General features: G+C 38.6%; 1 protein-coding gene across 2 annotated transcripts in view; it reads right to left on the bottom strand.

Annotated features, from left to right (window-relative positions):
- Positions 1-7,275: 7,275 nt before the first annotated feature.
- OCA2 (OCA2 melanosomal transmembrane protein) overlaps positions 7,276-23,009 on the bottom strand; it is a 388,170-nt gene continuing 372,436 nt past the window's right edge. For both annotated transcript variants that reach the window (XM_045070700.1, XM_045070701.1), the window contains one exon: positions 7,276-8,042. In XM_045070700.1, the coding sequence (XP_044926635.1) occupies positions 7,958-8,042 (85 nt within the window). In that variant the 3' untranslated portion in view covers positions 7,276-7,957. The remainder of the gene's footprint in view (positions 8,043-23,009) is intronic.

A 23,009-nucleotide genomic window follows, 5' to 3' on the forward strand; every position in this document is an offset into this window, starting at 1 on the left:
GATCCTCACTGGGGGTTGTTAGCTGGAGCCTCCTACTCCACAATGCAGGGGAAGATTTAGATATATTTTGTATTGCTATTCTCAGTTACTTGAATGCTGCTGTTTTGAGACAGGGTGACCCGCAGCCCAACAGTTATGTAATTGTATCTGCCGAAGTCAAACACAGATCCTCCAACTGCTGTTCATTTCATGACTGATTAGCGAAGCTTAAAACTGTTTCTTGTGATTGATTGGTCAAGAGGAGAACTGTTGGTCCCTTGAAACTAGTTTAAGTTAAAATAAAAAACAGAGTTCAGCCTCAAAAATTCCCTGAGGAGACAAAACTAGTTCAGTCATACAAACAAAGCTTAAGTTAACTTTTTTTTTTTTTTGCAAGACTAACTTGCCCTATGTTATTTCTTGTTTATGTCTTTGGAAATCATAAGCAAAACTTAAACTGCTTCCCAATATTGGTATGAGGTAACCAGTAACAAAATCCCTATCATTTAAGGAAATTTTAATGTAATAACTAATCAATGTGAAGATTAGTCCCTGACTGCTCACTATATAAGCTCTTCTATGACAGTATAGAGCCTCAATCCATGTTTTAGTTTGAGTGTTCTGGGTGCAAACTTTTTGGTGTGTGTGCAATAAACTTTTACTGATTACTACTTTTTGACACTGACTATAAACAAAAGCAATCCATGTTCTGACAACTGAGTCTTCCCCTTTCTCAAAACAACCCCAACCTCAAATCATCCCATCTGCAGCTTGTTTGCTCCCCACTAAAAACAGCACATCCATCCTTTTAAGACACTCTGAGGAGCTGGTACATTCTCCCCATTGCAATAACCTAAATAACCTTACTTTCCCAGTTCTTGTCTTTGACTCAGAAATGGAGACAGCAACATGTTTCTAGGACAGCTGGGATGTGACCCCACTCCCTTCAACCTACCCCATCTCTCCATCTAGTGTTTTCTTTCAGTGAACAAATATCTGAAGTCTTCCCATTGGCCTGTAGTCCTGCAGGGCCAGAACCTGGGTTCCTCTTCCCCTATCTCACTCTGCTGATACAATAACACCGCAGCATGTTCCTGCCATGGGGGTCTCGCTTCTTGTGCACTCTGCTGTGCTCCTTCTTTCTCCAGACCCCTCTATAACTGATCTCCCTTTGTGTCTCTGCTCAGATGTCCTGTCCCCAACCAGCCTATCTAAAACCACTAGCTGCATTTTTCTTCCGAGAACTCACCACTGCCTGAAATATTTATTTAATCTACTCTATGCACCAGTTCAAGTAAGGCACAGTGGTGACAATGACACAGGGATCCAGGACCCTGGCTGGAGTAATGATACAAGAGAATTTGATTACATGACTTGAGCAAAAGCATCAAATCAGTTTGTGGTTAACTCTAGTGAAGGGGAGAAGGAGAGAGTTATCAGGAGGGGAACAGAGAGGAATTTCAGTGATATTTAGTATTTTTTTCAAGTCAGCCATTAGTACATACACAGATATTCATTATATTTTTTAATTTCTGTATACTTGAATTATTTATAGTAATAAAAAGACAGTAGCCTGGAGAAGAGAAAATATAAATGGTACAGACAAAAATTGTTTCAAAAAAGTTTTAGAAGTGCAGTCAGTGGGAGATGAAGGAAGTTGATTTTTAAAGTGACATTTAAGATAAATTCCATGAAGTTAGAGTGAGTTATTCATTCATTCATTCACTTGCTGTTCCATCTCTAGCACCTAGAGAAGTTGTCCAGAGCATAAAAACATTAAGTAAATACAGATTTTTCTCAGCTATCCATAAGCAGAGTGTTCCAATGAAACCTTTCAGAACCCAAAATGACAAATCATGAAGCAAATACCATTAATTTATATGAAAAATGTTTTGAGCATTCCCAGATCCCAAAAATAACCTCTCTCAGGATTTTCTAGCATCTTAGGACACATCTTGCTAACAGACACACAAAATGAATTAAGATAAAGCAGATGCTCACAGACACAGTTCAAAGCTACGGCCGCTTGATGCTGAGATGTGGGGTACAGTTTCTGGGGAAGGAGCTTGTGGGGCCACCCTCACTGCTCAGGCTGCGTGCTTCCTCTGCAACATCTTCCTGAAAAACCGACACTGAATGCTGGTTTTGCTTTTCACCCTTCCTCATAAAAGCAAAAATACTCTTCAGATTTCCTTTAGTTACCACAAACAGGTACTAATGTAGGTCTTTTGAAGAAGTGAAGTGACTAATGAGAACTTTTTAAAAGTAGGATGTACTGTACCTTTAAATGAATAAATGAGTGAATGAGTGAAGTCCACAAAATCATGTTTGTATGTGGATGGGAATGATATGGTAGATGATGCAGAGAACAGTTTCTCGTTGGAAGCAGTGAAGCTCCTGTGAGAAATGAGAACTACAAGATTCAGAGCAAACACTGAGGGATTGGCCTTTGACAAGGTAACTGTTCTTATGTTATAAAGTAAGACAGAACTTTTGGGGCCAGATGCAGCAAACTTGTAAAATTGCTAATGACAGTGTTCTTCTCTGAGGGCTTCTGTGTTTTCAAAGAAGTAAAACCAGGGGTGGGGGCAAATGAGGTGTGAGGGCTTGGAGGAAAGGAAGTGTGAAATCGTTCCAGAGTAGAGGAAGGTGAACTTCCTTTTGACCTGTACAGTACAGGAATTGAAAGCTGAGGTATTTATCCAAATGAGAACCTGAGTAGTTGATCAGAAAACTTTGAAAGCAGATTGGAAGTAGTCCAGCAGATCTGGCTGAAGCCTAGACCTAGGCCTGACTATGAAGATTGGTAAGGACACTGGTAAAGAAAGAGTAGGACCCTGAAAGTGGGGTGTGGGCCTGTGATCAAACTCAGACGTGACTAAGAAGTTTGAACTCTCAAACTCTCCTGAGCTCCCCCTTGGTAATAAACAGGAGAGCAACTTTTCTTAACCAACAGCCATTTCATGGCTGTACCTGAGTCATTTGCTTCTCAAGTTGATGTGGATTTGCCTCAAGATTCATCCCCAATACCCTCCATTTTCTCCAGGAGTCTAACAAGATACCAGTATGTTTTGAATAGAGAAGTAGAAAGTCCACTTCAAGTCAAAATATCCTGTCTACTGAAAATGTCAAACTTCACCACTCTGTTTAAGGAGCATGTAAAGGATAGAAATCTATAGATGTCACACAGGGAGAATGAAATATAAGGCTTGAATGGACCAATATCTTTAGTCAGTGCACTCACATAGAATTTGAGATTTTGTGTGTTGGCTTGAGCACTTAGAAGACATGTCAATTTTATGCACTGGCATAGAATTGGTTAATCCTTGGCAAACAGACAAAAGAGTCCGAAGGCTCATACTAATTACTCATGACCTACCCTCTAGCCCCAAGAAGTCCCTTAAGAGAACTCATTGGTCACTTCCTTCCTGGAGAAGAGGATGTGGAAGAGGGCGTCAGTGTTGTGGGAAACCCTGGGATGGTTGTCCTCTGAAATAGGGGTCACAAAAATTGAATTGAATCTTCTTTTCCCAGTAGGAATAATGGGATCCTGAGACAGAAGAAGCCAAGGAAGTGCTTCACTATTGTCATCAGGTGGGCACAGTTTCCATAATAAGTTTCAGAGACTTATACTAAAAGGCAAAACAGTCATGGAGTTCATGGTAGTGAATTATATGAGCAGCTTCCCACATAAAATTGGGGGGAAAATCTGCATCCTAACTCAACTCAAGGATCATAAGAAGGATTAAAGACCTCAGCTACTTCCCAGATCTAAATGTGTTCCTTGAAAGGAGGCTATGTCTCTTTGAGAAAGAACACTGCAGCACAGGCAAGGATGTGTTTAGTGCTTCCCCTCACACTTTCCTCAGAGGAATGCAGTGAAAAAACACAAGTGTCTTGTGGCCATTTATCAGGGAACTTGTGCATTGGTGAAAAGAACAAGATCTCCATATATAGTTGCTAATTTTCTGCAGTCTTCAGTGACACATAATACCCTCTGATTCACTAGACAAAGAAGATGCCTATGAAGGACAGGCAGTAGATGCATTCTTGAGCTAAGTTCGTACAATAGTTGATCCTGTAGGATAGTGGACCAATCCTGTGGTTATTTCCCCAGCTCCAGAGTGAGTCCCAGGAAAGATACATCAAATAATTATCAGAGTCTCCATTTTTTTCCATATTATTTTAAGAAAGTTTCCGCATTCACACCAAGACAATAAAAAGAAAAAAATATGACATCCTGATGCAAATGGCAGATGTTAATGCCAATGATTCCTTAAAATTACTCTGCAAAGTGAGAGACAAATTTTTGCACACACACATTAAATACAAAATATAATTCTTCTTGGTCTACTTTTTATTTTATAGGCAATGTTAAGTCAGATTGGAGAATCTATTCTAACCTCATGAGGCTACATGATTTAAAGGTGACCAAAGCAAGCAAAAACCTTTCAGCAGGGCCAGGTTGTAGTGCAAGCTGCCTGGCCACACTGACCTTCCGTAATGGCACAATACATTGAGGGGAGGTCTCGACAAACCTCAATGGGAGAATCACCGTACAGATCCCGAGGATTTAGTTAAAGTCTCTGCTTTCTTATTCTGACTACTCATCTCCACTAAAAGCAACTCTTAGATGCCCTGGTTCAGATTGAGGACCTGATTATGAGAAACAGTGTGACCAGACAAGTTGAGCTGTGCGTCATAACCAACCAACCATAAAGTTGGTCTTCTCTTACATGGTGGTTAAAAAACTGGGCCCAGGCATGTCTGGAAGGCACACATAATTTGCAGGAGGAAGTTGCTCAGATTCCCATGGCAGCTGTGTCTGGTGCTTTGCCACCTCTTCTTCCATGCATGCCTGTATCTGGCCTTGGGAGTATATGTGGGGCAAGGCACCTGTCAAAGGTAATACACAACTACTAATGCAAGTTCAGAATCCTCATATGCAGAAAAGGAAATAGATTTTCATCTTGATTTCATGGTAAATTCAGACTATAAAAGGATGTCTTCATGGTCTTTGTGTCCCCGAGGGGTTTATGCATGAGGTATCAGAACAACTCCAACAGGGATAACTGGCTTATAGTGGTGCCATAAATATAGCAAAGCTACAGTTTGTCCCTTCAATATAGCCTTTTCCTATCATGATGAAATGGGGTTTAATGAGCATTGGATTATTCACCTATTAATTCTGGAGACAGTGTCAGGAGGGAGTATAGACAAACTTGCATTGTCTCCTGGTGACAAGAAAGCTGACGGCACTTTCAATGTCTCCTTTATTGCAGATATGAACTTTTTATCTGCTGAAGAGCAGAACTGGTGGATGGAATAGTGTATCTTCTAACTGCTCCTTCAAACCCACTTTACATGCTACTTGCCCTGCTTTGTATCCATAGGAGCTGACTTGTGAAAACAACATCAACAGTTCCTTTCCCCTTCTGACTTCTGGCTGGCTTCAGTCAATGGGAAGGACATTAGAAATCAAAGGGAGTAAAAGGAGTGAAGTCAAGATAATTCACACAGCCCCCTCCCAGCAAAGTTACTGTTGCTGGCTGTAACCAACTGCAGAAGAGCACAGGTTCCATCAGAGGCCTCTTGCCATCCAGTTCCCTGCATCTCTATGTTCTGCTATTTCCCTCTCTCAACCTTCAACCAGTCTGAAGGAGTGCCACATACTGGTTAAATTCCCTCTAAGTTAACCCAATTTGAGCAGCCATGTGTTTCTAGCCAGGATTCTGACAGCTGCACTAGGAAAATGCAAGAAACGAGTCAGGTAGATTGAGTGTCCATTTGATGCTTGTTTTCTCTATTTTGAAGTAAAACCAGGCATTCCAACTGATAAATTATCTCAGCACTATTCGGGTGCTTAAACACAGGGCCATAAAAGAGAGAGTAGTGGCAATTCATTTAAGAGTGTTTTTGAATTTAAAGCAGAGGTAGATAACTAATCTAGGAGGGAACTGATGTGGGAGGTTAGCAGGGGAGTGACTGATGAACTGGAGACATCAGTGGAGGAAGGTGTTTATGTGGTGATCTGGAGCAGATGACCACAAGTGTCCGAGAGAGAGATGTGAGATGAAGAATTCAAGTGGCAGCTACTGGAGACAAAGTTCAGATATAATGAAGCTTGAATATTGAATGGAGAGTGCTGAGAAACTGAGGGGCTCAAGATCCAAGGGTATTTAAGAGTGAGAAGGAGTGACTGAGGCCTGAGGAAGGCACCAGTGAGGATAGGTGGGAGGTGGAGAGACAGAGGGTGCAGCATCATGGGGGAGGCAATGTAAAGGAGGAAAGAAGACCTGTAAATTAGAAGCAGCAGCTGGGCACAAGGAAGGCACCAATACCACCACGAGACATGAAAATATGGGGGAGAAGAGAAGACCATGGCTTTTAGTGAAAGACATTAGGGATATCTAGGCATCAGTAAGGCAACATGAAAAGGGAGCAGAGCTAGAACAGCTGTCAGGTCTCCTTCCTGGGGAAGTCTGGGTTGTAGGCTCCTCTGGAGCACTGTGTCAGGGTCACACAGCAGCTTCTATGACCAAGATCAGATTTTAAAACAAATTGGGACTTCATGTCATCTTTGCTGTCAAAGAATTCAAAGATGGCTCATGCATTCAAAGGTCATATTCTCATAAACTCTCTCCCTACCTTTCAGGAAAGACACAGGTTGCCATTTAACAAATATAGATTCTAAACTGTAGAAAGGGCACATTTATCCTAAGAGTGCCAGGGACAGAAATATAACTAGAAAGATCTATTTCCCACTATTTAGTGCCCTGGGGATCCTAAACCTTTTGAAATCAGACACTTTATACAACTACCACTTCTAGGAGAGTCCCCAGTAAACATTTTCATCTCAAGGAATCACACAGAGTAGAACAAAAACTGAAGAAGAGGTCGGTTGTCTGGGCTATAACAACAGTACTGACCAAGCAAAGCAGATGAGACCTCAGATCCCCTTGCTCTTTGCTCTCACTACCTTTGTCTCACACATAATACTCCACAAAAGAACAACATTTAATAAACATTGACTGAAACCCTAGAGTCCTGTGCAGTGTGCAGAACTGGGTGCATTAACCACACTTTTGTATAATCATTGGAAATAGCATGTACCACCTTCAAAACTGAAGATTATTATTCTAGATATTAAATATGTAAAATATTATTTTAAAAACACTTATGACATTCTTACAAGTCAAATTTATGCCCTTGTACATTTTTTAGAAGATTTTATTTATTTGAGAGAGAGAGAGAGAGCACAAGTGGAGGGAGGGGCAGAGGGAAAGGGAGATCTCTCTGCTCTCAGCTGAGCAGAGAGCCCAATGCAGGGCTTGAATCCTGGAATCATGACCTAAGCTGAAGGCAGACGCCTGACAGACAGCCACTTAGGCACCCTGCACTTGTAACTGATGACTTAAAAACTCCAGAGGAAAAAATATAAATGGATAAAATACAATTTCACACAAGTAAACAACTAAAAAATAAGAAGACTAACAAATGCTAAATCTTTTGTCAAGATACAGTTGTTTTTTTTTTTTTAACACATAAAATGTTTCCTTACAAACTGTCTTCCTTTTCCAAGGGAGAATATGTATTTGGAGAGTATACAATTTGAATGCTGATTATTTTAACATGAAAAGTGATTATATGAAAAAACTATAGAAGGCCTCAGAAAAGTGACAGTTACATAGCATAAGCCATTTGGGTAGAATACTGCATTTGTGTCTTTTCTTACAGAGCATAGCAAGATGTGTTTTGAAATATACATATTTTCCCATAATGGAATCTTTAGTAAGTTATTTCATATTTCCTGTGATTTTCCAGCATTGACCTGAATAAATATGGATGCCAAAATTCTCCACTCCAGAGCACCCCCATGATGAGCACCTTTTCTTCTCCCAAGAGTGGTCTTGGGTGTTTTTCTACTGATGTTGGTGATGGGTCAAGTTTCCTTTAGTCTTCAAATGATGTATATCTATTAATTCCATCCCATCACAACATGAGCAACAAGGAGGTAGCACATTCCAACTGTGCAGGAGACAACCATCATTGGGAAGCCCAATCTGAAAAACAAAGAAAAGTGGATTGTGGTGTCTGGTATCTGGTAAGTACTGTAAGATCTAGACTCATTATTACATTTTTTATTGCATTGTTATATTTGTCATGATTTAGGAGCTTTCTGTATCTGTAAAGTCAATTACTTCTTATTTCTAGAAATTGAAAAGTTGGTTTTAGTCTAGATGGTATGGATGTGTGCCTTCATTAGATATATAACATTTTGAGATGTGCTTATAATTTTTGCAAATGTTAGTTGACATTTTATAGCCTCAACTTATTCATCTATAATATTAGAGTGTTGATATTGATAATGACACTTACAACTGCCAATATTGTGTAACTGGACCATTATTTAAATCTCTGCATCATCTTCCAATTGTCCTGAGAAAACTGGTTTCCCAGAAAGGTCATATTTCCACAGACCCGTGAAGTTTGTAATGCTTAAAATTGAAGAGAGCTTCAGAGGCAGGATTGGGAAATAATATTTTGTCTTAGGAAGGGAAGATGAGAGTGTAGATAGGCACAAATACAAAAGAAGTCATAAAAAGATGAAAGTTCCCCTCACTATATGCCTCCCATAATATACTTGTATTCCCACAAACCCCTATCCAGGCTAATAAATCCCAGTCAATTCCCACTTTGCATTTGGAACTCATGCTTTGAAGACATTGCTTAGTGGTTCATTGTCACTGAGGGAAGTTACTGCAAAGATTGAAATTTTTGTCTTGAAAAAGCTTTAAAAAATCACTGGTAAGAGCCTAGTTTGTGATAATGACAAGAATTTTGACATTTCCCTGACCTTCCTTTCCCTGACCATGGCATGAGGAGTGGCTACTCAGAAAGAGCCACAGCAAGGCTCTCTTCACAAAGCTGTAATTTAAACACAGAAACTACATCCACAAGTGAAATAGTTCCTTAAATTCCAAGCCAGAATTGGACATTTCAGGAAGGGGGTAGCTGCTGCTGCTTCTTAAAATTAAATAAATAAATAAACATTTTAAAAAATTTAAAAATGTTTATTTATTTGACAGGAAGAGAGAAGGAATACAAGCAAGTGGAGCAGCAGGCAGAGAGAGAGGGAGAACCAGGCTCCCTGCAGTGCCGGGAGTCCAATGCAGAGCTTGATCCCAGGATCCTGGGATCATGACCTGAACTGAAGGCAGACGCTTAACCGACTGAGCTACCCAGTGCCCCAAGGAGGTGGTAGCTTCTATTCTGACATTTCTTTTACAAAACAGAAAACCGAAACAACAGGTTTTACTAAGATTATCTAAATTTCTTGAGATTAATAAACTTGGTTATTGTTTTTTTTAAGTACCTAAATATGTTTGCAATAAGTCAACCCTGATCATTGAATTCTCGAAAAATACACCTAGGAACAGTGTCTGGTCAACTCCAAGCACCACAGATATCATCACAAGCTTTCATACAAATGCAAACCTTTCTTCACACTGTGACAGATTGTGTTAAATTACATCAGTGTTGAGTAAGATGTTGAACACGTCAACCTGGGTCCTGGGACATCTGGTATGTTTCAGAGGCAAATCTGCCTTGCAAGAGATGGATCCCACAAAAAGAAGACATTATACTTGGGGAGTCCAAACCCAGAGGAAGTTCCCTGTAGATGGTTCTGGTGTGCTTCAATTAAGAGTTACTGGTGGCTCAGAGATAACACCGATCCTAAGAAGGAGCATCATCTGGGGATCTGACACCATCAGAAAAATGACTGTTTACTTAGTATCTAGACACCATGTAAATCCTCACACAGATGACCACATCAACGGCTTATATCACCTTTCAAGACTATTATCATTGCACCCACTGTACAGATGGAATTTGGAAACGGAAGCAAATTTATCCAGGTCACTTGGGTAACCTGTTATGGTATAGACATTCAAACCCATTCAATCTAACTCTAAAGTCCATGTTCAAAATCATTATACATTCTGCTTCATTAGATAGAATAAAGTGCCATCTTCTCTGACATGGGTATAAATAAACCATAAAATGAAATATACCACTCAGAAATAAGTGACGTACTGAATATCTGCTATATCTTGAGGGTTTCATCGATAAACATTGACATTTCCCAAACACAATAAGGTAGGCCATACATATCATCCCTATTTTATAGACAAAGAAACTGAAGCTTAAATGTATTAAGGAATTTCATAAAGTATACCACCACTATGATGCCGATGATATTTTGGAATATTTTTCTGGCTTCAAAACCTGCTTGCATTCCTACCACAACACATTAGTTAAGGGCCCTGCTCTTGTCCAGCTGCATGATCTTGGGACATATCCATGACTCAATTTATTCATTTTTGAAATGGAAATAGTAGTACTTACTTACTGAAGTTATTATGAGGATTATATGAGTTCATCCCTATAAATGCCTTAGACCAGTGTCTGGTCACATAATGAGCCACCAGAGCAAGATTGACGAGATACTCCTTTGAGTCCATTGAACATGACAGTGAGTCTCAGACACGATATTCGGGACTACAAAGGAGACATTTTAGTATTCACTGAGCTTCAGGAGACTGGAGCAGTCTAAGCCTATCCTAATACCACCTACAGTGCCTTAAGTAAGGAACCCCAGAGGGTACAAACTCCAGCCAAACCAGTGGGAGGAGAGAGATGGAGACAGAGACAAAAGCAGAAACAGAGAGGCAGGTGAGAGATATAGAAAAAGAGGGAGAAGGGAAGAAAAAGGAAAGGGGAGAGTGAGGAAGGTAAAGAAGGAAGGGAGAGATGGAGAGACAGAGAGAGAAGGGAATTCACGTCAGATGCCAGCTCTCTTAGTTTAGATTCCAGCTTCATCATTTGTTAGTTATGACATGCCAAAGTCATAATAATCCTCACAAAGATATTTGCATGTACCATAAGATCTCTCAAGCCATAAACTTGCATACAGGAAGGATTCTATGAATGAAAAATGTGCTTTCCCAGTCCAAAGAGAACTCACTTAAGTAAATCACCCATTTTTACAGATCAAGAAACAATAAACTATAGCCCCAGGCTACTGGCCCACTGCCTGTTTTGGTAAATAAAGTTTTATTGGAACATATTCTCTCTCATTCATTTACTTATCAATGGTTGCTTTACCATCTAAGGTGGCTGTGTCTGGCACAGCACAGTAGAGTTGAGAAGTTGCAGTAGAAACCATGTGGTCCACAAAGCCTGAAATGTATACTATCTGACCCTTTACAAAAAATATTTTCCTCTCCCATTATAAAAAAATACAGTCTTAAGAAGGTAAAATAAAGTGCCATCTTCTTGTCAACTCCTACTCAAAATAAAAGGTACTTCCAGACCACCAAGCAACAGAAAAGTACATGAGCCACTATGTAATTTCAAATTTCTAGTACCACATATTCAAAAAACAGCAAAAGAAAACAAATGAAATTAAATTTAATAATATATTTTATTTATTCCAACATATCCAAATTATTATTTTAACATATGATCACATAAAATTCCTAATGGAATATTTTACATTCACTTTTGTATACTTAATTTTTAAAATCCAGTGTAGGTTTTCTATTTACAAGATATCTTACTTTGACTTGCCACATTTCAAGGCTCAATTGTGTCAAAGTGACTGGGGGCTGTGCCGTCCAATGCAGCTCTAGGAGCATCACAATTTCTGGTTGAAAACATGTGAAAAGGCAGGTTTAAGACCTTGACTAGATGCAGGGGATGCTAGCTCTAGATGGAGTTTTTGGAGAGGATACGCTCGAGCAAGGCCTTCTCAGAGAAAGCAGGTTCAGACTGCCTTACAGAGTCTCTGCCATCCTCTCTGTACATCTCCTCCAGAGGAGCAAGCTCATCAGGGTGACCTTTTCCTTATACATTTGTCAAACATAGGCACAAAGAATCCTCTAAGGTTAGGGTCAAGACAAATGATGAAGCTGTTTATTGGCAATTTGAAGACAACACTGACAACAGTGGCTACACACCTAAGTATCTGATGGGTAAAGACAAGGGTGGGGCACCTCTTTCTGTAGAAACTGCTAATGCCGGCATGTTCCTTCTTGGGGTGAGCCCCTGCTGCTTTTTCCTGGTGGTTAGCTTGATTAGTGTTTCAGTGTTTCACTCACTGCCCAGGCTGGAGTCTGCTGGAAGGAGATTTATTTGAAGAAAGGGCAGTAATGACTTCCTGTCACTGCCAGCAGTTCTCTTCGTATACACATTTATGCTCTACATTTACCAAGAGCAGTTCCATTTCCCAGAAGATCCATTTGTCTTGCTCCCCAAGCCTCTCAGAAAAGCAGTACCTTTACCAAAAGGCTTAGGGAAAGCAAATTTGCTCAAAATCCAGCATCACATCATGCTTTCATTTCCCTCTGGGATTATTTTTAATCTATGCTGGCTCCAAACATCACATTCTGTTACAAAAGACAAAAACACTTGAATGTCAAAGCACAAATCAAGATGCAAAATGTCAGATGGATGCCCAGACAAATGCATTCCGTTTTAGGTTAAAAACATAACTGTGATGACACACAGTACTCCCAGGAACGGAAGCTTCCAAATTGCTGGGAAACAAGCTGCTCAGAACCATGCCATTTCCAATGGGTCAGGCATTTGCACTGAGAGTGGAATTCCACACACTGAAGACTGGCCTAGTTTCAAAAGGAAATGTTTGCTAATGAAGTCTCCTACTTGAGTTTTAGACTGAAACCACTCTTCCTATCATTTTTTCTTCCCAAAAGTCTTTATAACATACCATGATTATAGATCTTAATCAAAAGTCATTTCATTGTTTTCTTTCCACAAAGGTAATGCATGTTTCTCAGCAGAACAGCTTCAGCTTCTACAAGACTGTGGGAGCTTATCACAGGGATGGACAGCTTGCCCCACCATCCATAGACCCTGGATACCTTGAGAGCCATACTCTTCAGTCCCTTAACCTGTCCTCATGTTATTCAGGGCCTCAGGACATGAATTGTTCTCTCATCCTCAGCCATCATTTGAAATTTGAACAGCCTCATACCTCATGTCTTAGATCTCTCCAGGTGACAATTAGCTAATCCACTTCATGAAGAAAGGCTGAATGAACTTCCTGCATCCTGGAAATAAAGCCCCATCATTGTATTTCCCATAGAGAGAGGAGTTCCTGGTGGGGTAGAAGGTAGTGACCCAGAGGGAGAGCTACAGAAGAGAGAAGGCACATCTAAGTTAGGAGGCGATCTTATGGTATCTTCAGAGTGTTCCCCATCATATTGTGTTGGTGATGAGCTTCCAGCAGCAGAGCTTACATGGCTAAATTTTCTTGATTAACTAGAAAGAATGACAGAGGAACAAATAGAAATCATAGTAAGGAGCAAAAGCATCAAAGTAAAAAGGCAAAACTTAGAGGGAAAAAGGCAGGTGGCAATGAAATTGTTGAAATTGTAAAAATTTGCTTTTCTCCCCATCAGAATAGCCTCAAGTTTGCATGGTTTCTTTTTCATGTGTTCAAACTTATGACATGTATGTACCATCTTTATAGCAAGCAAAAGAGAAAGAATTCGAGAAAATTATGTCTTGTTCTTTCACCTTCTGAAAAAAAAAAAAAGTATTTTCATTACATACTTTGTGCCCACCTCTGCTAGTTCCCTCTGTCTCTTGACCAGTACCAGTGCTCTTGGGCCATCTGTAGAGCTGGGACTCTTATCTCTCCCTCCATGATATCTGCAGCCAGCCAGTCTCTCCCTTCCATGTTGGAGAACCCCTTTACCCATTGAGGGTCTCCACTGAACATAAATGGAAAGTCAGACAGCCCTGCAAATACTTGGCTTCATATGAAAACACTTTATAAATGTTTTGTTCAATACCTTTGCTGAAAATTCCTGACTCCTCCCATATTCTCATATTTGGAATATGACCTTCCTTCTGACTTTTGTTTTTTTAATTGAATTCTACTATAGTTGACATGCAATGTTATATTAAGTTCAGGTGTGTAATATAGTGATTCAACAATTCTGTACAGTTTTCAGTGCTCATCATGGTAAGTGTACTCTCAATCCCCTTCACTTATTTCACCCATCCCCCATACCCACTTCCCCTCTGGTAATCATCAATTTGTTTTCTATATTTAAGAGTCTATTTTTTGGTTTGTCTCTCTTTCTTTTCCTTTGTTCATTTGTTTTGTTTCTCAAATTCTACATGAGTGAAATCATATGGTATTTGTCTTTCTCTGCTTGACATATTTCACTTAATATTGTATTCTCTAGCTCTGTGCATATTATTACAAATGACAAGACTTCATTCTTTTTATGGCTGAATAGCATTCCATTGTATGTATATACCCCATCTTATTTATCCATTCATCTGTTGATGAATGGACTGTGTCTATAATGTGGCTATTGCAAATGGTGCAGCAATAAACATAGGGTTTCAAGAATCCCTTCTGACTTTTTAAAGAACATCATATTTAGCTGAGTTAAATAGCAGCAGCATTCCTCATCTATACCCAGCAAGCCTTTATCTTTACCTTTCTTTTTTCCCTCTATTGAGTATTGGACTCAAACTTTGGACTGCATCTCTTTGGCCCTCCTCTAAGAACTATGTTCACCAAGAGCTTTTTTCTTTCATACCTTTAATGCCTCCTTTTGACTGACATCTTCTTCTATCCTATAAACACCTGCAAATCTTCCTTTGTTACAAATAATTGTTCCTCTCCTTATTCCAACCCCTCTAAAATTACTCAATGCCTTTGTTATTTACATTACACTCTTTGTTGGATAATACCTAGGCGAGATAAAAAGAAATAATAGGCACTCCCTGCCTTTAAGTAGCCCACAGTGAAAGGAGCAAATAGAAAATCAAATTTGCAACACAATGTAGTGAGTACTAAACAAAGGCCCATACTCAAGATTGTGAAGGAAAGCACCAAAAGCAAGTAACTCCTTTACCTGGTGGTGCTCAACTGTTGGTGTAAGGGGCTGAGCAGAAAGAGGAGGTTTGTAAGAAAAATAACTTTTAAGTCTGTTGTTCAACAGAAAATGGGAATTGAACAGCCAAAGAGGAGGAGAATGGACATGAGAAATTTCAAAGAGAGCATCCATATGGATCTACTATTTAAAATAACCTTGATGATTTATATTTTTCCTGAAAAACATTAATTTTATAAAAACTCTTTTATTAGGAAATTTATATAATATCCTAATATAATTTTAATGTTTATCTCTGTAGCTTTATTCCCTTTGTACCTAATTTTTGTATTTATTCTTTTTCTTGATTAATGCCAAAGCTTTATTTATAACATCAAAAGCATTTACAAAAAAAAAAAATCACCTCTTGACTTATCAGTTCCACTGTTTACAGTTTTCGTGTGTGTGTGTGTGTGTGTGTGTGTGTCTTTTTGTTTGTTTTTATTTAAATTCCAGTTAGTTAACATACATTGTAATATTTGTTTCAGGTGTTGAATTTACTGATTCAACAATTACATATAACACCTGGTGCTCATCACAAGTGCACTCCTAATGTCCACCATCTATTTCCCTCATTACTCACTCACCTGTCCTCAAGTAACCATAGATTTGTTCTCTATAGTTAAGAGTCTGTTTCCTGATTTGCCTCTCTCTCTTTTTCTTGCATGATCATTTGTTTTGTTTCTTAAACAATCAATCAGCTGCCAGTAAATCATAGGGGTGGGGGCCACACAAAGCCTGCTGGTGTGAATTGAATTTGCTGCATACCTTCAACAAATAGCCAACCTCCTGAGGTTAATCTTCCCATAAAATAATATTTTCTGTAAAAATAGTGTATATAGCAATGATTAAGGTCTAGTACTGTATAAATGCTCTTGCAATAGTGAATACTATCATTGTTTTTGTTACTACTACCAAAATTCTGTTAGTGTGATTACTAGTACTTCTATTATTATTATTACTCCTTTTGATTTATCTTTTTTAAAGTGGATCACACTTTTTCCTTTTATTTTTAATTTATAATGCAATGCAAATCAATCATTGTAGTCAGAGACAGTGGTTTTTAAATATCCAGTTATTAAATCATAGAGATTGTCTTCACAGCTTTATATACAATAGATTTTTATAGCTGTTTTGTGGACTCTTGAAACGAAGGCATATTCTCCATAGAAAAAAGAATTATATATCTAATATTTCAATTCTCAGAAATGGATAGTGTCACATGAAAGGCTTCATTACCAATGAAGTTTATATTAATTTCTCCTTTCACTTCTGACTGAACTTATATGGTTATTTTGATGCTATTATTTCTGGCGGTTAAAAACTATTATATTGACTGTCCTACTGAATTTTTTAAAGACTCCTATATTTTATATTACACATGTTTCTACCTTTATTTTTTTATTATATTATGTTAGTCACCATACAGTTCATCATTAGTTTTTGATGTAGTGTTCCATGATTCATTGTTTGCATATAACAGCCAGTGCTCTGTGCAATACATACCCTCTTTAATACCCATCATTAGGCTAACTCATCCTTCTTCCCCGTTCCCCTCAAAACCTCAAAGTTTGCTTATAAGAGTCCATAGTCTCTCATGGCTCATTTCCCCCTCCGATTTCCCTCCCCTTTATTTTTCCTTTCCTTCTCCTAATGCCCTCCATGCTATTCCTTATGTTCCACAAATGAGTGAAACCATATGATAATTGACTATCTCTGCATTGACATATTTCACTTAGCATAATCTCCTCCAGCCCTATCCCCATTGATGCAAAAGTGGGGTATTCATCTTTTGTGAAGGTTAAGTAATATTCCATTGTATACATACAATGTATGTATACAGAAGAAGACCACATCCTCTTTATCCATTCATCTGTTGAAGGACATCTCAGCTCCTTCCATAGTTTTGCTATTGTGGACATTGCTGCTATGAACATTGGGGTACATATGACCCTTCTTTTCATGACATTTATCTTTTGGGTAAATACTCAGTAGTGCAATTGCTGAATCATAGGATAGCTCTTTTTTTTAACTTTTTGAGGAATCTCCACAGTTTTCCAAAGTGGCTGTACCAACTTGCATTCCCATCAGCAATAAAAAAGGCTCTTGGGGGGCGCCTGGGTGGCTCAGTGGGTTAAAGCCTCTGCCTTCGGCTCAGGTCATGATCCCAGGGTCATGGGATCGAGCCCCGCATCGGGCTCTCTGCTCAGCGGGTAGCCTGCTTCCTCCTCTCTCTCTGCCTGCTTCTCTGCCTACTTGTGATCTCTGTCTGTCAAATAAATAAATAAAAAAAAAATCTTTAAAAAAAAAAAAAAAAAGGCTCTTGGCCTTTCCCTTAAGATCATAAACACAACAAGGATGCCCAAACTTGCCACTGTTGTTCAACATAGTACTAGAAGTCCTAGCAAAAGCAATCAGAAAACAAAAAGAAATAAAAGGTATTCAAATTGGCACAGAAGAAGACAAACACTCTCTTTACAGGTGACATGATACTTTATGTGGAATACCCTAAAGACTTCACCCCTACATTACTAGAACTCATACAGCAATTCAGTAATGTGGCAGGATACAAAATCAATGCACAGAAATACATATTCTTATTTATATACGTATTCTTATACAATAACAAGGTAACTTTAGGAAGAGAAATTAATGAATTGATTCCATTTACAATAGCACCAAAACCTTGGAATAAACCTAACCAAAGAGGTAAAGGAACTATAGAACACTAATGAAAGAAATTGAAGAAAACACAAAGAGTTGGAAAAATATTCCATGTTCATGGATCAGAAGGGTAAACATTTTTAAAATGTCTATGCTTCCCAGAGCAATCTGTACTTTCAACACCATCGTGATCCAAATACTGGTGGTATTTTCAAAGTGCTGGAATAAACAATCCTAAAATTTGTATGTAACCAGAAAAGATCCCAAGTGTCAAGGAAATTTTGAAAAATGAAAACAATGCTGGTGACATCACATTGCTTCATTTCAAGCTGTATTGCAAAGCTGTGATCACCAAGACAGCATGGTACTGGCACAAAAACAGGCATATAGAACAATGGAGCAGAATAGGCATCCCAGATATAAAGCCTCAACCTCTATGGTCAAATAGTCTTTGACAAAGCAAGAAAAAATATCCAATGGAAAAAAGACAACCTCTTCAATAAATGGTGCTGGGAAAATGAGACAGCTATAAACAGAAGAATGAAACTGGAGCATTCCCTTACACCATATAAAAGGATAAACTCAAAATGGATGAAAGACCTCAATGTGAGAAAGGAATCCATCAAAATCCTAGAGAAGAACATGTGCAGTAACCTCTTTGACATTGGCCACAGGAACTTCTTTCAGGACACATCTCCAAAGGCAAAGGAAAAAAAAGTGAAAATGAACTTTTGGGATTTCCCCAAGGTAAAAAGCTTCTGCACAGCAAACAAAATAGTCAAAAACAAACAAAACAAAACAAAAACAAACAAACAAAACACAAAGAGGCAACCCATGGAATGGGAGATGTTTGCAAATGACACTGTAGACAAAGGGCAGATATCCAAGATTTATAAAGAACTTCTCAAACTCAACATCCAAGAAACAAATACTCAGTTCAAAAAATGGGCAGAAGACATGAACAGACACTTCTCAAAAGACATACAAAGGGCTAACAGACACATGAAAAAATATTCATCATCATCAGCCATCAGGGAAATTAAAATCAAAACCACATTGAGATACCACCTTACACCAGTTAGAATGGCAAAAATTGACAAGACAAGAAACAAAAAATGTTGGAGAGGAAACATTGAGAATGATATTCATTGTGGGTTTTTCATAGATGGATTTTACGAAATTGAGGAATGTTCCCTCTACCCCTATACTCTGAAGAGTTTAATTGGGAAAGGAAGCTGTATTTTGTCAAATGCTTTTTCTGCACCAATTGAGAGGACCCATGTGTTTCTTCTCTCTTCTCTTATTAATATGTTCTATCACATTGATTGATTTGTGAATGTTGAACCACCCTTGCATCCCATGATAAATTATCATTGTAGATAACCCTTTCAATGTACTGTTGGAGCCTATTAGCTAGGATCTTGTTGAGAATTTTGTTGAGAAATTAGGCATCCATACTGGTCTGAAATTGTCCTTTTTGATAGGGACTTTGCCTGATTTGGGGATCAAGGTAATGCTAGCCTCATAGAATGAGTCTGAAAGTTTCCTTCTGTTTCTATTTTTGAAACAGCTTCAGGAAAGTAACCATGATTTCTTTGAATGTTTGGTGGAAATCCCCAGGGAATCCATCAGGTCCTGGACTCTTGCTTTTTGGAGGTTTTTGATCACATCACTGGTTCAATCTCATTAATGGTTTAGTCCATTCAGATTATCAATTTCTCCCTGTTTCAGTCTTGGTAGTTTATAGGTTTCCAGGAATGCAGGCATTTCTTCCAGGTTGCTTAGTTCATTGGCATGTAGTGGTTGGTAATAATTTCTGATGATTGTTTCTATCTCCTTTGTGTTAGTCATGATCTCTCCCCTTTCATTCAAAATTTTATTAATTTGGTCCTGTCTCTTTTCTTTTGGATAAATCTAGCCAGTGGTTTATTGATCTTATTAATTCTTTCAAAGAACCAGCTTCTAGTTTTGTTGATGTGTTCTACTGTATTTCTAGTTCCTAACTCAATGATCTCTGTTCTCATCTTAATTATTTCCCTTCTCATGCATGAGGCAGGCTTAATTTGTTGTTGATTCTCCAGTCCTTTAAGATGTAAAGAGAATGTGTGTATTCTGGATTTCTTTTCTTTTTTTTTTTTTTTTTTTTTTTTTTTTTGAGTGAGGCTTAGGTGGTTATGCATTTCCCACTTAGGACCAACTTTGCCAAATCCCATGGGTTTTGGACCAATGTGTTTTCTTTCTCACTGGTTCCCATGAATTGTTTAAGTTCTTCTTTGATTTCCTGGTTGATCCAAACATTCTTGAGCAAGGTGTTCTTTAACTTCCAAGTATTTAAATTTCTTCTAAACTTTTTCTTGTGAAAAATGCTTTCAAAGCACTGTGTTCTGAGAATTTGCAGGGAATAATCTCAGTCTTTTGGGATCAGTTGAGACCTGATTCATGACCCAGTATGTGGTCTATTCTGGAGAAAGTTCCATGTGTGCTTGAGAAGAATGAGTATTCTCTTGTATTAGGGTAGAATGTTCTTTATGTATGTATCTATGAGGTCCATTTGTTCCAGGGTGTCATTCAAAGCTTGTGTTTCTTTGTTGATTTTCTGCTTAGTTGATCTGTCTGTCTTTGAGAGTATAGTGTTGAGGTCTCCTACAATTAATGCACTGTTATCAATATGTCTTTATTTTGGTTAACAGTTGGCTTGTGTAGTTGGCCACTCACATTTGGGGGTATAGATATTTACAATTGTTAGATCTTCCTGTTGGATAGACCCTTTAAGAATGATGTAGTGTCCCTCTGTATCTCTAACTACAAGCTTTAGCTTAAAATCTGATTTGTCTGATTTGAGAATTGCTATCCCAGCTTTCTTTTGGGTCCATTGACATAAAAGAGTCCATCCCTTCACTTTCAGCCTGTATGTATCCTTAGGTTCAAAATTAGCCTTTTATAGACAGCATATGGATGGGTCCTGCCTTTTTATCCAATCTGCAATCCTATTCCATTTTATGGGAGCATTTAGGCAGCTCACATTGAGAGTGACTAATGAAAGATAATATTTTAATTGACATCATGCTGCTTGTGAAGTCCTTGTTTCTGTGGATTATAGTTGTATATCTCTGTTCTGGATCACTGTTGGAGTATTTCTACTTTCAGAGAACTCTCCTTAATATTTCTTGCAGAGTCAGCTAGTGATCATGTATTCTTATAGTTTCTGCTGGTCATGAAAGCTCTTTATCTCTCCATCCATTCCAAATGACAACCTTGTCAGATAAAGTATTTTTTAAATTAATTAATTTGTTTATTTTAATTTTTTAATTTCTTTTCAACATAACAGTATTCATTGTTTTTGCCCCATACCCAGTGCTCCATGCAATCCATGCCCTCTCTAATACCCACCACCTGGTTCCCCCAACCTCCCACCCCCCACCCCTTCAAAACCCTCAGATTGTTTTTCAGAGTCCATAGTCTCTCATGGTTCACCTCCCCTTCCAATTTCCCTCAACTCCTTTCTCCTCTCCATCTCCCATTGTCCTCCATGCTATTTGTTATGCTCCACAAATAAGTGAAGCCATATAATTGACTCTCTCTGCTTGACTTATTTCACTCAGTATAATCTCTTCCAGTCCCATCCACGTTGCTACAAAAGTTGGGTATTCATCCTTTCTGATGGAGGCATAATACTCCATAGTGTATATGGACCACATCTTCCTTATCCATTCGCCCGTTGAAGGGCATCTTTGTTCTTTCCACAGTTTGGCGACCATGGCCATTGCCGCTAAAAACATTGGGTTATAGATGGCCCTTCTTTTCACTACATCTGTATATTTGGGGTAAATACCCAGTAAGTGTAATTGTAGGGTCATAGAGAAGCTCTATTTTTAATTTCTCAAGGAATCTCCACACTGTTTTCCAAAGTGGCTGCACCAACTTGCATTCCCACCAACAGTGGAAGAGGGTTCCCCTTTCTCCACATCCTCTCCAACACATGTTGTTTCCTGTCTTGCTAATTTTGGCCATTCTAACTGGTGTAAGGTGGTATCTCAATGTGGTTTTAATTTGAATCTCCCTGATGGCTAGTGATGATGAACATTTTTTCATGTGTCTGATAGCCATTTGTATGTCTTCATTGAAGAAGTGTCTGTTCATATCTTCATATGTAGAAGAATGAAACTCAGCCATTCTCTTACACTGTACACAAAGATAAATTCAAAATGGATAAAAGACCTCAATGTGAGACAGGAATCCATCAGAATCCTAGAGGAGAACATAGGCAGTAATCGCTTCGATATCAGCCACAGCAACTTCTTTCAAGATATGCCTCCAAATGCAAAAGAAACAAAAGCAAAGATGAACTTTTGGGACTTCATCAAGATCAAAAGTTTCTGCACAGCAAAGGAAACAGTCAAGAAAACAAAGCGGCAACCCATGGAATGGGAGAAGATATTTGCAAATGACAGTACAGACAAAAGGTTGATATCCAAGATCTATAAAGGACTCCTCAAACTCAACACACACAAAACAGACAATCATATTTAAAAAAAAAAATGGGCAGAAGATATGAACAGATAAAGTATTTTTGATGGGATGGTCTTCTCATTTAGTACCCTGAATATGTCTTACCAGCCCTTTCTGGCTTGCCAAATCTCTATGGGAAAGTCGGGTGTTATTCTGATGTTCCTCCCTCTGTAGATAAGGAACCTCTTCCCCCTAGCTGCCCTTAAGATGGTTTCCTTGGTTCTGATAATTACAAGTTTTACTATTTCTATTACATACCAGGGTAGTGGTTTATTCTTCTTAACTTGGGAGGGGTCCTTCCTGCCTCTAGGACATGAAATCTTGTTTCATTTCCCAGATTAAGGAAGTTCCCAGCTATGGTTTGCTCAAATATATCTTCTAGTTCTCTCTGTCTCTACACCCTCAGGGATCCCAATAATTCCAACTTGGAATGTTTCATGGCATCATCTATTTCTTTAATTCTGTTTTCATGTATTCTAAGCTGGTTTTATCCAGTCCTCCTCCAGTTCCTTCTTTTATATCAGTTTGTCTTCTAGATTACTAATTAGCTCTTTTGTCTCATTTACCCTAGCTGTTAGAGTATCTAGATTAGATTGTATCTCACTGATAACATTTTTAAGTTCTACCAGATCAACTTTCATCTCTGCCCTTAGAGAATCTATGTTGCCATTAATGGTGTCCTCTATCCCAGGTATTGTCTTCTATTTCTGACATCTTGCTTATATCTATATCCATTAGTTCTGTAGAAGAGGCCACAGTCTCTGAATATTTCCTGTGTTAGGGGTTCCTCCTTTTAATCATTCTGTTGATGGGTGGTTGAGGGAATATACAAAAGCCAAATCATTGACAACCTAAGCAAGATGCACCTGTTTTATA

This window comes from Mustela putorius, unplaced genomic scaffold (genome assembly GCF_011764305.1).
Source record: "Mustela putorius furo isolate JIRA1106 unplaced genomic scaffold, ASM1176430v1.1 tig00003972_pilon_pilon_pilon, whole genome shotgun sequence".
Lineage (NCBI taxonomy): Eukaryota > Metazoa > Chordata > Mammalia > Carnivora > Mustelidae > Mustela > Mustela putorius.